Below are 12585 nucleotides of genomic sequence, written 5' to 3'. Positions count from 1 at the left end.
CAACAATTACGTATGAATAAAGTTCACGAACGGCCGGGCATTGACTCCTCTCCATTTCCCCGAATGCAGCCATCCGGACTTGCCTCCCGAGTGCCCTTATGTGACTTTGGACCAGCCACTTCCCACCTCCGGGCCTCAGTTTCCCCGTCTGTACAAGGACTATATGCTCCCCTCCTCCCAGGACACATCAAACCTAATTAGGAAGGATTCTATTAGGCTCGATAAAAGCATTTAAGTCATCGGTCATGAGCCAGGCAAAAGGACTAACAACGTTTATTCCTCTCCCGCCAAGTCAAAACCTCCCGGGCGCCGAACACCCTTAGGAGCTGTTCCGGGAGGGGCGTGGTCAGGCCACTGAGGGCCACGCCCCCAGACCGTGGGGCAGCCTTCACCGCGCCCAACCCTGCGGCCCAGGGAAGGGACCCAGCGGTGACGTCACATAACCACACCCAATGTAGCCCTCCGCCAGGAGAGAAAGTAGTCCCCAAACTATAGCGGATTCTGTCACCCATACTTAGCTACGTATAAAATCCTAGACTCTCTCCGGACTGGACCATGGTTCTGAGGCCTCAGGGCAACCTTCTGACACACCGGAAAGCTGTCTTTCTCTGGTTCGGCGTAGGAAGTAGTCCCGGCCTACGGTGAGCCGATGGGTCCCTCCGCAGCGGGGGGAAGAGGATGGCGACCTCGTCGATGCCGGAGTCGGAGAGGAGCGCGGCTACGAAAGCGTCAGGTGAGCACCGGGTAGAATCAGGTCGCCCCACTGCACCCTGCCGCGAAGTGGGGCCAGACTGCGGGGATAGCCGGCGGCGAGCTCCCGGGCCGGCGGGGCTGTCCGAACAGGGCCCCGGGGTCCCAGGCCCTTTAGTCGCTCTCGCACTTGCCTGAGCGGAAACCCGACGCCGCCGCAAGATGGCGTCGGGCCTGGAGCGCAGGCAGCGCCGGGGACAGCCCCGGGTCGCCAGGCCCCGGGACCGTCGCTGTCAGCCCCCTCCGCATGGGAACCAGGGGAGGGGGGAGCGAGCCACTGACCCAGGGGGCCTGCGGGCTGTACCACCGACCCTGCACCCGGGGGGACTCGGGGGACCGAAGGGCTGAACCACTGAGCCCGGAGCGGGGTCTTAGAGCGAACCACGCTGCGGGAGTCATGGAGGAGAGACGAGGAGGGTCAAGATAACCGGCCATTGACCATCCTCCCGGGGACGGGGAGGGGCTCTAGACTGGGAGGTCAGCCTTCTCGGTCCTGTTTTCCCGAGGCTCCTGTCTCTGTACACGAGAAAGCCCTTCCCCGTCGGAGACTCAGTCATTGCACCTGCAAAATGGGCACAAGGGTGCAGCTGGGTGGGCCATGGCTGCCCGGGCCCGGGAGGAGGCCCACCTGTTCCAGCCCGCGTCACCTCTTCTCGCAGAGTGAACGATCCAGACTCTGCGCCTCCCTGTCAGGCGGCTCTCGGAGCCGATGGAGGAGAACGAGGTGGAGAGCAGTAGCGACGCGGCCCCTGGGCCTGGCCGGCCAGAGGAGCCCTCTGAGAGCGGTTTGGGCGTGGGCACCTCTGAAGCGGTGTCGGCCGACAGCAGCGACGCCGCGGCCGCTCCGGGGCCAGCCGAGGCCGACGACTCTGGCGTGGGGCAAAGCTCCGACCGCGGCAGCAGCTCTCTGGTATGGACCTTGCTGGCCGGCGTGGGTGGAGGCAGGGACCGCAGGCGGCATGCCTGGCAGCCAAGGGAAGCAGCCAGAAAGGCTGGCTTGTAACTAATATTTGTTTTTGGTTTACTGTGTGTCAGACACGGTGCCAAGCCCCTAACATGGATTTTCTCATTTAAGCCTCATACCTCGTAAGGCGTTTATCACTCTTTTGCACATCTTACGGGGAAGGAAACCGAGGCACAGAGAGCCGACAGAGCCAGGATTCAAACCTAAGCTGTGGTCTTACTCACTGTGCTACCCACTGTCCTCACTCTGTGAGATGCCCTGGTTCAAGTCTTGGCTCTGCCTCTGATTCACTGGGAGACCTCTTTGAGCCTCATTTTTCTGTCTGTAAAATGGAGCAGGAATATGTGCCTCAGAGGGAATACTCTTGGACACGTTCTGTAAAACTGTCATTTCTTCCTGGCTCTGCCATTCCTGGCTTTCTGATCTTGGACAAGCTACCCTACTTCTAGCACTCAGTTTTCTCATCTGTAAAGAGGGAATGATAAATATATCTGCCTCAGTAGGGTTTTTGTGAGGATTAAATTAATACATGCAAAGTAATACATGCAAAAAACAGAGCTCAGCACGTAGCAAGTATTTGGTAAATATTCGCCATTTCCATTGTTATTATCTGCGAGATAATGACTTCCAAGACATCCCGGTATAGTGCTGCCCAATGATGGACCCCCCTTTTGGGGTCCAAGGGTTTCGTTAATTCAGCAGAGATGGGCCTACCATGTGCCCAGCTTGTGCTGAAACCCTGGGCATACAGCAGGGGACAAGACAGGTGTGGGCCTGGTCCTTACGGAAAGTACAGTCTGACCTAGGAAACATTACACAACAGAGTGAACCATGATGAGGGGACACAGGCAACTGTAGGGCCAAGGACAGAGGTCCTGGTTTGGCCTGGGAGTCCGGCTTAGCTTCCTAGAAGAGGTACCAGTTAAACAGTGGCGAGAAGGCTGGATAGGCATTAGCAATGCTGCACCGCGAGGAAGCATTTCAGGCAGAGGCAAGAGCGAATTCAAAAGCCCAGTGAAAATAGCTCTGCCAGGCTGTTGTGTGGGTGTGGGGATGAAGGAGCCTCTTACCTGACCAGAGCCGGGGACCCTGGAACTTGTTCTCTGGTGGCTGTGTGACTAGCTCTATCTGGTGGGTGGCGGGCAACCTGCCCTGCCCCATCATGGCTCCTGAAATTCCTCTCTCTCTGTTTCCTGTCACCCAGGAGGAAGTATCTGAGAGCAGCTCCAGCACAGACCCCTTGCCCCACGGCTACCTGCCTGATTCATCTTCTGTGTCCCATGGGCCAGTGGCAGGAGTGACAGGTGGCCCCCCAGCCCTGGTGCACTCCAGCGCACTCCCAGACCCCAACATGCTGGTGTCTGACTGCACGGCTTCTTCCTCGGACCTGGGCTCAGCCATCGACAAGATCATCGAATCCACCATCGGGCCAGACTTAATTCCGAGTGAGTCCAGGAGAGGGCAGTGAGAGTCGGCCCATAGGGTTTTCCTGCGGGGGTCCAGCAGAATCAGCTGTGCAAACTTAGGCAAATAAGCCTACCACTCTAAGTGTGCCACATGGGAACAGTAGCCCCGTGTCGTAGTGGTAAATGAGGTGAAGATTTAATGAAACGGTGCAGTATAGTGCTTGGCATATGATAAACACTGAATAAACATAGAAACAATAAGACCTAACTTTGTACTGGGGTTTGCTCTAAGCACTTTACGTATAGCACCTCATTAATCCTCCCAGTGATCCCAAAAGATAGGTGCTATCATCCTCACAGTCTATGAGAAATCTGAGGTACAGAGGACCCACTGGGACCAGCAGGTATTGGGCCATGAGCTCAGATGGTCTACTCCGGAGTCCATACTCATGATTTGCCATACTGTACCCTCTATTATCAATGGTGTGTGTAAAGGCCATAGACTTTGAAAAGCCCTGGGGTGGTATGGGAAGCCAACCCTGAGAAAGTGGTGGAGGGGCTAGGCCTTGATCTTGGGGGAGTTTGGAGATGAGGAAGGGGACTCTCCAGGTTTTAGTGGTCAGAGGTGGAACACCTGGGGTAGCCATGGTATCTCTGTGACTGTAAGCCAGCTACTGGGCCAGCCTGTCACACCAGACCTCCCAGCAGCCCTGCTCTGGGTGGGGGTGTGCGGGCAGGGACAGGGTGCAAGTGAGGCTCGGGGGGTGGGGGGAGCAGCGCATCTGGATCATAGTTGGCTCAAGTAAGCCAGAATGAATGTGGACAGTGACAGTTGTCGTTGTCATTTGGGAATCCCCTCCCCACATCTTTGCCCAGGCTGTATCACCGTAACCAGTGCTGAGGATGGCGGGGCCGAGACGGCACGGTACCTGATCCTGCAGGGCCCAGACGACGGTAAGACCCCGGGCAGCAGACCCAGGGAGCCCTGCAGTGGGCGAGGGAGTCGGAGGGGGACGCTCTGCCACAAACTCACTGTGTGATCTTGGCAGGTTGTCTGCTTTCGGCCCCCGTTTCCCCACTGTCACTCTGGTGGGAAGTTGGGTTCTAGGATCCCTGGGCCTGCCTGGGAGGAGCAGCTGTCGCTCATGGCCCACCTTCCCCTCCACGTCCCCTCCCCTCTGATTCCTTCACCCACCCCCAGGTGCCCCCATGGCTTCGCCGATGTCCAGTTCCACCTTGGCCCACAGCCTGGCAGCCATCGAGGCCCTGGCTGACGGCCCCACATCCACGTGCCTAGAGCCACCAGAGGAGGCACGGGGTAGGCCCAGCTCCCCAGCGCAGCCGCCCCCGGGCTCTGGTGCTGAGGAGCCAGACCTGCAGAGCCTGGAGGCCATGATGGAGGTGGTGGTGGTCCAGCAGTTCAAGTGCAAGATGTGCCAGTACCGGAGCAGCACCAAGGCCACGCTGTTGCGCCACATGCGGGAGCGGCACTTCCGGCCAGGTGCACGGATAGCAGCCTGGCTGGCTGGGCTGCGCGGGTGGGGGTGGAGGGCTGAGAGCCAGACGTGGCAAGCTTCTCTGATCTTCGCAGCAGTAGCAACTGCAGCTGGGAAGAAGGGGCGTCTGCGGAAGTGGGGCACCTCAGCCAAGACCCAGGAGGAAGAGGGACCAGAGGAGGAAGACGACGATGACATCATCGATGCCGGCGCCATTGACGACCTAGAGGGTAGGCCACCGTGGCTCCCAGGCGTGCCACCGCCATACCCATCTCCAAATACTGAGCTCCCTCTGGCCCACGTGGAGGGCTGGGAAAGAGGAATCGGCACAGATTCAGCCATGCAGGTGCCTCCCGTATAAGACAGGAGTCGGGGCTCTGGGGTCAGGACCTCTGCGTGCAGTTGTGCAGGCTGTGCTTTACTAAAAAAGAGCACCTCATCTAAGAGGGCCACGTTCACATTTATCCAACAGAAATAGAAGACAAGCCACATGTGTGCTTTTTTTTGTAGCTGTATTTAAAAAGGTTAAAAGAGAAAATGAAGCTTAACCATAATTATCAGTGGGTTATTTTACTTTCTCTTCTTATACTAATTTTTTTGAAATCCAGTGTCTCTGTATAGACCAGGCATAAGTGCTCAACAGTTACGTGTGGCTAGTGGCTCCTGTACCGGAGAGCATCGTCATCAGAGTTTGTAGATTCAAATGTTTATTCCAGCAATTTTCTAACAATGGCTATAAATGTCTACAGGAAGGGGCATCTTTCTAGTTCACCTAGCGGTGCTGAGTTAGTGGTAGGAGTCAGGAAAGGTGCAGAGAAAGGATTGCAGGGGCTTGGAGAGAGGCACTGAGTCAGCTAGGAGGAGGTCAGGAGGGCTTTCTGGAGGAGGCATCACTGGTCGGTGGGCTTGGAGAAGTAGGCAGGGATGCCTCTTCCCAGGGAAGCCGAGTCAGGGCTGAAAGGGCGGGTCCGGGACTGATGCCCACCTTTTCTTGCGGTCGCCACAGAGGACAGCGACTACAATCCGGCCGAGGATGAGCCCCGGGGCCGGCAGCTACGGCCCCAGCGCCCTACTCCTAGTACTCCAAGACCCCGAAGGAGACCTGGCCGGCCTCGGAAGCTGCCTCGCCTGGAGACCTCAGACCTCCCTGATGGTGAGAGTGGGTCGTAGGTGGGGCCGTGTGAGTGGGGCTGAGGGGTGGCCTCATTCCCTGCTTCCTCCTGTAGAGCCTTATGTGCCATGCAGGGCAGCACATATCACACCTGGGGGACCCGCAGGCCTCACAAAGGCCCAGCCCTCTCAGACCAAGCTTGCGAAACCCCGAGGTAAGAAGTGATACCTTGGCTTTGTGACAAGGCTCCTCAGTGGTAAGGTTTCACAGCACAGAAGTTTGAACGTTTATAGCCGAACAAAGATGAGTTTTGAGTATGATTAAAGTATGAGAACAAGTCTGAGGCCTGAAACTGTGTCCAGGGAGCACTGGCTTGGAGCATTACAGGCTACGGATTAGAAAGCCCCATGGGCATGATGGCTCTGCCACCTACTAGCTGTGTGACCCAGAGCCTGTGACTTTGTCCTTGAATCTCCTGTTCCCTTTATATGAATGGAGGTGATAGCACCTGCCTTTCAGGATTGCTTTAAGGTGTGAATACACACAAAAATACGTGGTAGTTGTTTTTGTATATGCAGTCTGGGGGAGATTATTACCTTTTTTTTTTAGCATCCTTTTAAAAATAGCTTCTTGTTAAAATCTATATGGGAAAGCACGCACATCCTAAGTGCCCAGCTTAGGGAATGTTGACAAGGGGGATACACCTGTATAGCCAGCACCCCGTCAGGAAACAAGATGTCACCAGCATTGTCTAGATCGCTTTTCATTTTTTTTAAGGTTTTGTTTATTTATTTGAGAGAGAGCGACTGAGCAAGAGGGAGTACAAGCCAGGGGAGGGGTGGGGCAGAGAGGCAGAGGGAGAAGCAGGGAGCCCGGTGTGGGGCTCGATCCCAGGACCCCGGGATCATGACCTGAGCTGAAGGCAGATGTTTAACCGACTGAGCCACCCAGGCGCCCCTAGGTCCCGTTTCATTTTTAAAACGTTACATTGGAATACTGTTGATGTTTTTGAACACGTTCAGATTGTTCAGATTTCTAGAGGTCGTGAGTGTGTGCAGTGATGTGATGGCCCCTCTCTTCCTCCCGTCTGCCCTGCAGCCTACCTAGGGAAAGCCAATGTTAAAGTACCTGCTGTCACTCCCAGACTCTAGAATGTTCCTGTGAGGTCACTAGTGCAGCAGTTATTGTGTCCACTTGACAGGGAAAATGAGACTCAGGGCAGCAGCTTTGCCTGAGGACACGCGGAAGTCCTGCATCCGGGCTCAGCTAGCACGCGGGTCTCTCGACAGGGAGGTCCCAGCTCTCTTGCTGCTGCTGCGGACTGTCGGGTGGGAGTTGTGCTGTGCAAGCAGTGGGCCAGCTGCGGGATGGGCCTGCGTCCACGCTGCCCTCTAACTGTGGGCTGCCTGCGCCTGTCCTATGACCTGACATGCCCACTGGTGGTCTGTGACAGTGTTTGAGGGAGGCATTTTGTCCGGCCTCTAGCACACTTGTCCACACTTGTCCTGGTGTGTCCGTGGCTGATTTGGGACCATGTCCATGGCAGGTGTGGAAGGAGAGCCTCTAGTGAGTTCCCAGAGTGGACAGAGCCCTCCAGAGCCCCTGGACCCCGAGGCACCCAGCTCCTCGGGCCCAGGATGCCTGGTTGCCCTGGGCAAGGCCCACAGGGCCGCTGTGGACCCCGGCGTGAGCCAGTCAGACGTGGAGAACGCAGCCCCCTCCTGCCAGGATGAGCCTGCTGCCCCACCCCGCCGCCGGGGCCGACCCCCCAGGCGATTCCTAGGCAAGAAATACCGCAAGTATGTAGAGCAGGGATGAGGGTGGGGGAGATGGCCAGTGGCGCAGCCCCGCCAGACCTCTCCCCAATGCCTTCCTGGCAGGTATTACTACAAGTCCCCCAAACCGCTCCTGAGGCCCTTCCTGTGCCGCATCTGCGGCTCCCGCTTCCTGTCCCACGAGGACCTGCGCTTCCACGTCAACTCCCACGAGGCGGGGGACCCCCAGCTCTTCAGGTGCCTACAGTGTAGCTACCGTTCCCGCCGCTGGTCCTCGCTCAAGGTGCGCAGCATCGAGGGATGGGGGGCAGCACTGGGATGGAGGCAAGGGCTGGCAAACAGTGCCAAGAGGGAACGGAGCTCACAGGCCATCGTCCATTGCCTTCCTGCTCCTTTGCAGGATATGTTAAGTGATGTGCCGCTGGTACACTGGAGTTCAGATGTGGGTGCCGTGGGCAGTTGTGTAGGCTGCACACAGCGTAATGGTGTCATACCCTCAGCGGTGCTGTGCACCGTACAGACAGCAGAGATTTGCTTGATCACCACACACTTTGGCAGATGGCAGAACGGGTTCTCTCATTCAGTATGTTAGGAAGTTTTCCAGTAGATGGCAGTAATGTGTCTCAAGAAAGTGGTTCCTTTCTGTATCATTTACCCAAAAGTGCCAGTGGGCTTGCTGCAACCCTGAGCCATTTTTTATCCAGTACCCGGGCCTGGTAGGCATGCTCGAGTTTCAGGCTCACACAGCCCAAAGAGGTTGTAGGTATCAGTAGGCCCATTTTACTGACCCAGGAAACTGGCTTGGCTTGGCCGAAGTAAGGGAGTTGGCTGTCGTGGGCAGTAGGGGCTACCTGAAGCACAGGCCAGAGCCCCTGTGCTTTCTGCACACAGTACCTCCTCCCTCAGACAGGGCCCCGTGACCTGGAAGTTGTTCTCTGGAACCCTGCTGGGGGCGGGTTGTCCTGAGTGCAGTGGGGAGGGTGTAGGCCCTGGAGCCGTGCTGTCTGGGTTTGGCTCCAGGCTCCACCGTTCACAAAGTCACTCAGGGCTGAGGTCACTTCCCTCTGAGCCTCAGTTTCTGCGTCTGTCAGACGGTGAGCCAGCATGGGGCCTGGTGCAGAGGCGGTGCCCTTGCTGGGGGAGTCCCCCGCCCTGATAGGCTCTGGCCCTTGCAGCACTCCCTCGTTCTGGGAGCCTGCTCCCGCAGCAGCTCTAAGGCTGTGGGCACCGGGTGTGGGTGCAGGGGAGGCCAGCCCCAGCCCACTGTCCATTCCCCTCTGTCCTAGGAGCACATGTTCAATCACGTGGGCAGTAAGCCCTACAAATGTGACGAGTGCAGCTATACCAGCGTCTACCGGAAGGACGTGGTCCGGCACGCAGCCGTGCACAGTCGAGACCGGTCAGTGTGTACAGGCGGTGGGGGCGGGCCAGGGCGGGAAGTGGAGGCCCAGAACAACCATGTTGCCCCCTTACTGAGCACCTGCCCTGGGCCACCCCATTGGCAGCCATTACAGACAACAGAGAGATAAGGCCGTGCATCCCCGCTCACTTGGCTCAGGGCAGTAGCAGGGTCTAGAGGGCGCTTGCTGTGTCTCTTCCTGCCGTGGGCTTTGTAAGATGGGGACAGTCATTGTTCAGGGGATTAAAGGGAATTGTCTGCCTAAAGGAGCAGGAAATCATCTAAAGGTCTTGTAGACTCCCAGCTCTCAGAGCTCGGCCGAGCAGACATAGGACAGATGGGTGGAGGAACAAATCCTTAGGGGCCCTGCGATTGCTCACTGAGTTGGCATCAGATCCGCTGCTTCAGGAAGGAGGTCACTCCACTTGGGGTGCTGTGTGAGCAGAGGTTGGATACAGGAATCCATGAGATCAGTGACTTTCAAACTGTGCTTGTGGAAAAGCCTGCTCTCTGTGATGCTTATGGGTTTTCTTTTAAAAAGGCAGGGCAGGTGGTGGGGTGGGGGGTTAGGTTATGGACACTGGGTCGAACACCTGGTTCACGAACAGGACTTCTCAGGGCCTTCAAAATGTGCAGTTAATTTTGTGACAAAGGAAGAAGGCACCATTCTAGAATTTATTTACAGCATGCCTCTTAGCATTTCCTAGCAAACTCCACTTGGGGAAAGCCTGCTCTGAGAGAAGGGCTTGGTTGGGCAATAGGGACACGCACAACTGAGACTGGGCTCAGTCCACGTGGGAAGGTTTGAGGTGGGCTTGGGGAAGCAGTGGTCTGACTCCTATGCCTCTCTCCCTTCAGGAAGAAGAGGCCAGATCCGGTGAGTCTGGGGCCCTGGCCCAGGAAGGGAGCCTCCTCGGGGGCTGCTTGTGAGGGTGGGGCAGGAGGTGAGGTCTCACCCTCTCTCTTCATCTGGTCGCTTCCTGTCGCTTCCCAGGCCCCGAAGCTGAGCTCCTTCCCTTGCCCTGTGTGTGGCCGTGTCTACCCGATGCAGAAGAGACTCACGCAGCACATGAAGACACACAGCACCGAGAAGCCCCACATGTGTGACAAGGTGCTGGGGCCGAGGCCCGGGGGCAGGGGGAGGGCTCTCCCTGGCAGGCCCCGTCTAACTCACCCTGCCCCGCACAGTGCGGCAAGTCCTTTAAGAAGCGCTACACCTTTAAGATGCACCTGCTGACGCACATCCAGGCCGTGGCCAACCGCAGGTATGTCCCCGAGGAGGCCCGGGGGCTGGAGCGCCCCACCCCATCTGACTGCTGAGCTTTCCTCCCGCTCACCACCCCCAGGTTCAAGTGCGAGTTCTGTGAGTTTGTCTGTGAGGACAAGAAGGCGCTCCTGAACCACCAGCTGTCCCATGTCAGCGACAAGCCGTTCAAGTGCAGCTTTTGCCCCTACCGCACCTTCCGGGAGGACTTCCTGCTCTCCCACGTGGCTGTCAAGCACACAGGTTAGGCCGGCCCCGCCGCACCACAGTGAGCCCTCAGCTCGCCCTGCCCCCAGTCACAGGCTCAGCGCTGTCCTCTTCCTCCCCTTCTGCAACCCCAGCCCCACCTTGACAGCGGCCCTGGCTGCTCACTCGTGAGGGCCTCTCTCCTGGAGGTGTCACCCTCTCTCCTCAGCTCAGCCAGCTCTTCGCTGCATGGTCATGGGCCACCTCTCCCTGTCTGAGCCTTCCTTGGCTGTGAAAGGGGTCAGAAGTCCCTACCATGTGGTGGTTATACAAGTGAGCTCCGTTCCCTGAGCCCTGTCTGTGCTGGGTGCCGGACAGGAAGCGTGTTGACGGAGGCCCGGCCCTCACGCGTGCAGAAGGCGACAGAACCGTTGATTCTTTCTCCTCCTTGGTGCCCGTCCCTGTGATGGGCACACTGGGGGAGATTGGACACGCCAGGGGGCCAGGTTCCTGTCTACCTGGGGCAGGTGATTCATAAGAGAAGTGTGTGGTCTTGTGACGTGAAAAGATGACACTCCGAGGAAGGCTGGGAGTGCAGGAGGGGGCCCGGTTCCCGCCCGGCCCGGCCGCCCGCACGAACTGCAGCACATGCTTTCCCGAGCTGCGGCACGGAGCCCTGGCAGGGAGACGGCTGGCGAGGTCCTGGGCCCATGGAGGGCTTCCCGGGGTGGGGGGCGGGAAAGCCCAAGCATCGTCCTCCTGTGCCTACAGGGGCCAAGCCCTTCGCCTGCGAGTACTGCCACTTCAGCACACGGCACAAGAAGAACCTTCGCCTGCACGTGCGGTGCCGACACGCCAGCAGCTTCGAGGAGTGGGGGCGGCGCCACCCTGAGGAGCCCCCTTCCCGCCGCCGCCCCTTCTTCTCTCTGCAGCAGATTGAGGAGCTGAAGCAGCAGCACAGTGCAGCCCCTGGACCCCCCCCTGGCTCCCCGGGGCCTCCTGAGGTGAGCTCAGCCAAGCAGGTGGCAGACAGAAGGGGCTTGGGGGCATGGGCCAGGATGACCATGTCCTGTCACCTCTCCCGTCCCCGGCATCCTCATGGGCACACTGGGGACCACCAAATGGTCCCTGCCTCTCCGATTGTGGTAAAGAACAGATGAGATCACAGACCTGGCAGCCTTAAGCTCTGAGTAGGAGTGGCTTTCCAGTGCTAGGAATAGAGAATGAGATCTCAGTAGTTAACTGTGGTAATAGTTTATTATTCTCTCATATATGAGTCCAAAGGTCAGCAGCCCAGGGCTAGTTTGGCAACTCCCTGGTCAGTCTTCAGGGACCAAGCTCTCTCAATATTTTTTCCCAGCCATCCTAGGCATACGACTTCCATCTTTGTGGTTGCCTCATGGTCCAGTATAGCTGCAGGAGCTCCAGCCTTCTAGCCACATCCCAGGCAAGAAGCAGGAGGAAGGGATGGGAGAAAGGCAAAAAGGAAGACTGCCATCTCCCCATCTGCCTTCCCCGTGAACTTAACCAGAAGCTCCTGCTTAGCCACAAGGCCACAGTTTACCTAGCTACAAGGCAGGCCGAGAGTATAGGCTCATAGCTGAGTACATTGCCTCCCCCCCCCTTGCCCCGGAAGATCTACCGCTGAGTGCTGGTAGAACACAGACGGGCTCCGGCGTCAGGCTTGCGTTCAGATCGCAGTTCTGTTACTTACCAGCTGTGGAACCGTAGCCAGTCGCCTCACTTCTCTGAGCCTCGGTCAGTTCATCGGTAGCTTTGAGCTGAGAAAGACCTTGAGACGTAGTTGTGTGAAGATGAAACCAGCCAGCGGATGTAAAGCGCCTGACACGTAGGAGGCGCTTGGCAACCAGTGCTCGCAGCCCAGCTGCCCCCTCTCAGGCTTGGCCACATCCCCACCCCGCAGATCCCCCCAGAGGCAGCGCCTTTCCAGGCACCCGAGACCCCCCCACTGCTCTGTTCCGACACTCTTGGTGGCGCCACCATCATCTACCAGCAAGGTGAGCTCTGAGGGGGGTGGGCAGGGGCGGGGCTCATGCTGGGGCCCAGTGGAAGGATTGGGGGCGGTGGCCCGTGCTCAGGCTGAGGTCTCACCCAACCCAGGCGCCGAGGAGTCCACAGCGATGGCCACGCAGACGGCCTTGGACCTGCTGCTGAACATGAGCGCCCAGCGGGAGCTGGGGGGCACAGCCCTGCAGGTGAGCCGCCTGCCACCC

At 58.0% G+C, this 12585-nt stretch overlaps 1 protein-coding gene across 1 annotated transcript in view; it reads left to right on the top strand.

The window, feature by feature from the left end:
- The first annotated feature begins 255 nt into the window (after positions 1–255).
- The window catches only part of ZNF335 (zinc finger protein 335), a 21078-nt gene continuing 8748 nt past the window's right edge, over positions 256–12585 (top strand). The window contains exons 1-17 of the mRNA XM_040638404.1: positions 256–733; positions 1410–1660; positions 2919–3159; positions 3997–4074; positions 4322–4621; positions 4712–4846; positions 5623–5769; positions 7274–7526; positions 7608–7785; positions 8789–8901; positions 9760–9778; positions 9896–10012; positions 10090–10166; positions 10248–10408; positions 11123–11355; positions 12276–12369; positions 12473–12567. Coding sequence (XP_040494338.1) covers positions 1460–1660; positions 2919–3159; positions 3997–4074; positions 4322–4621; positions 4712–4846; positions 5623–5769; positions 7274–7526; positions 7608–7785; positions 8789–8901; positions 9760–9778; positions 9896–10012; positions 10090–10166; positions 10248–10408; positions 11123–11355; positions 12276–12369; positions 12473–12567 — 2442 coding nt within the window. The 5' untranslated portion in view covers positions 256–733; positions 1410–1459. The remainder of the gene's footprint in view (positions 734–1409; positions 1661–2918; positions 3160–3996; positions 4075–4321; positions 4622–4711; positions 4847–5622; positions 5770–7273; positions 7527–7607; positions 7786–8788; positions 8902–9759; positions 9779–9895; positions 10013–10089; positions 10167–10247; positions 10409–11122; positions 11356–12275; positions 12370–12472; positions 12568–12585) is intronic.

This window comes from Ursus maritimus, unplaced genomic scaffold (genome assembly GCF_017311325.1).
Source record: "Ursus maritimus isolate PB19 unplaced genomic scaffold, ASM1731132v1 scaffold_22, whole genome shotgun sequence".
Classification (NCBI taxonomy): domain Eukaryota; kingdom Metazoa; phylum Chordata; class Mammalia; order Carnivora; family Ursidae; genus Ursus; species Ursus maritimus.
The sequence above is the reverse complement of the archived record's forward strand: the minus strand, read 5'-3'. Positions and strand labels throughout refer to the sequence as shown.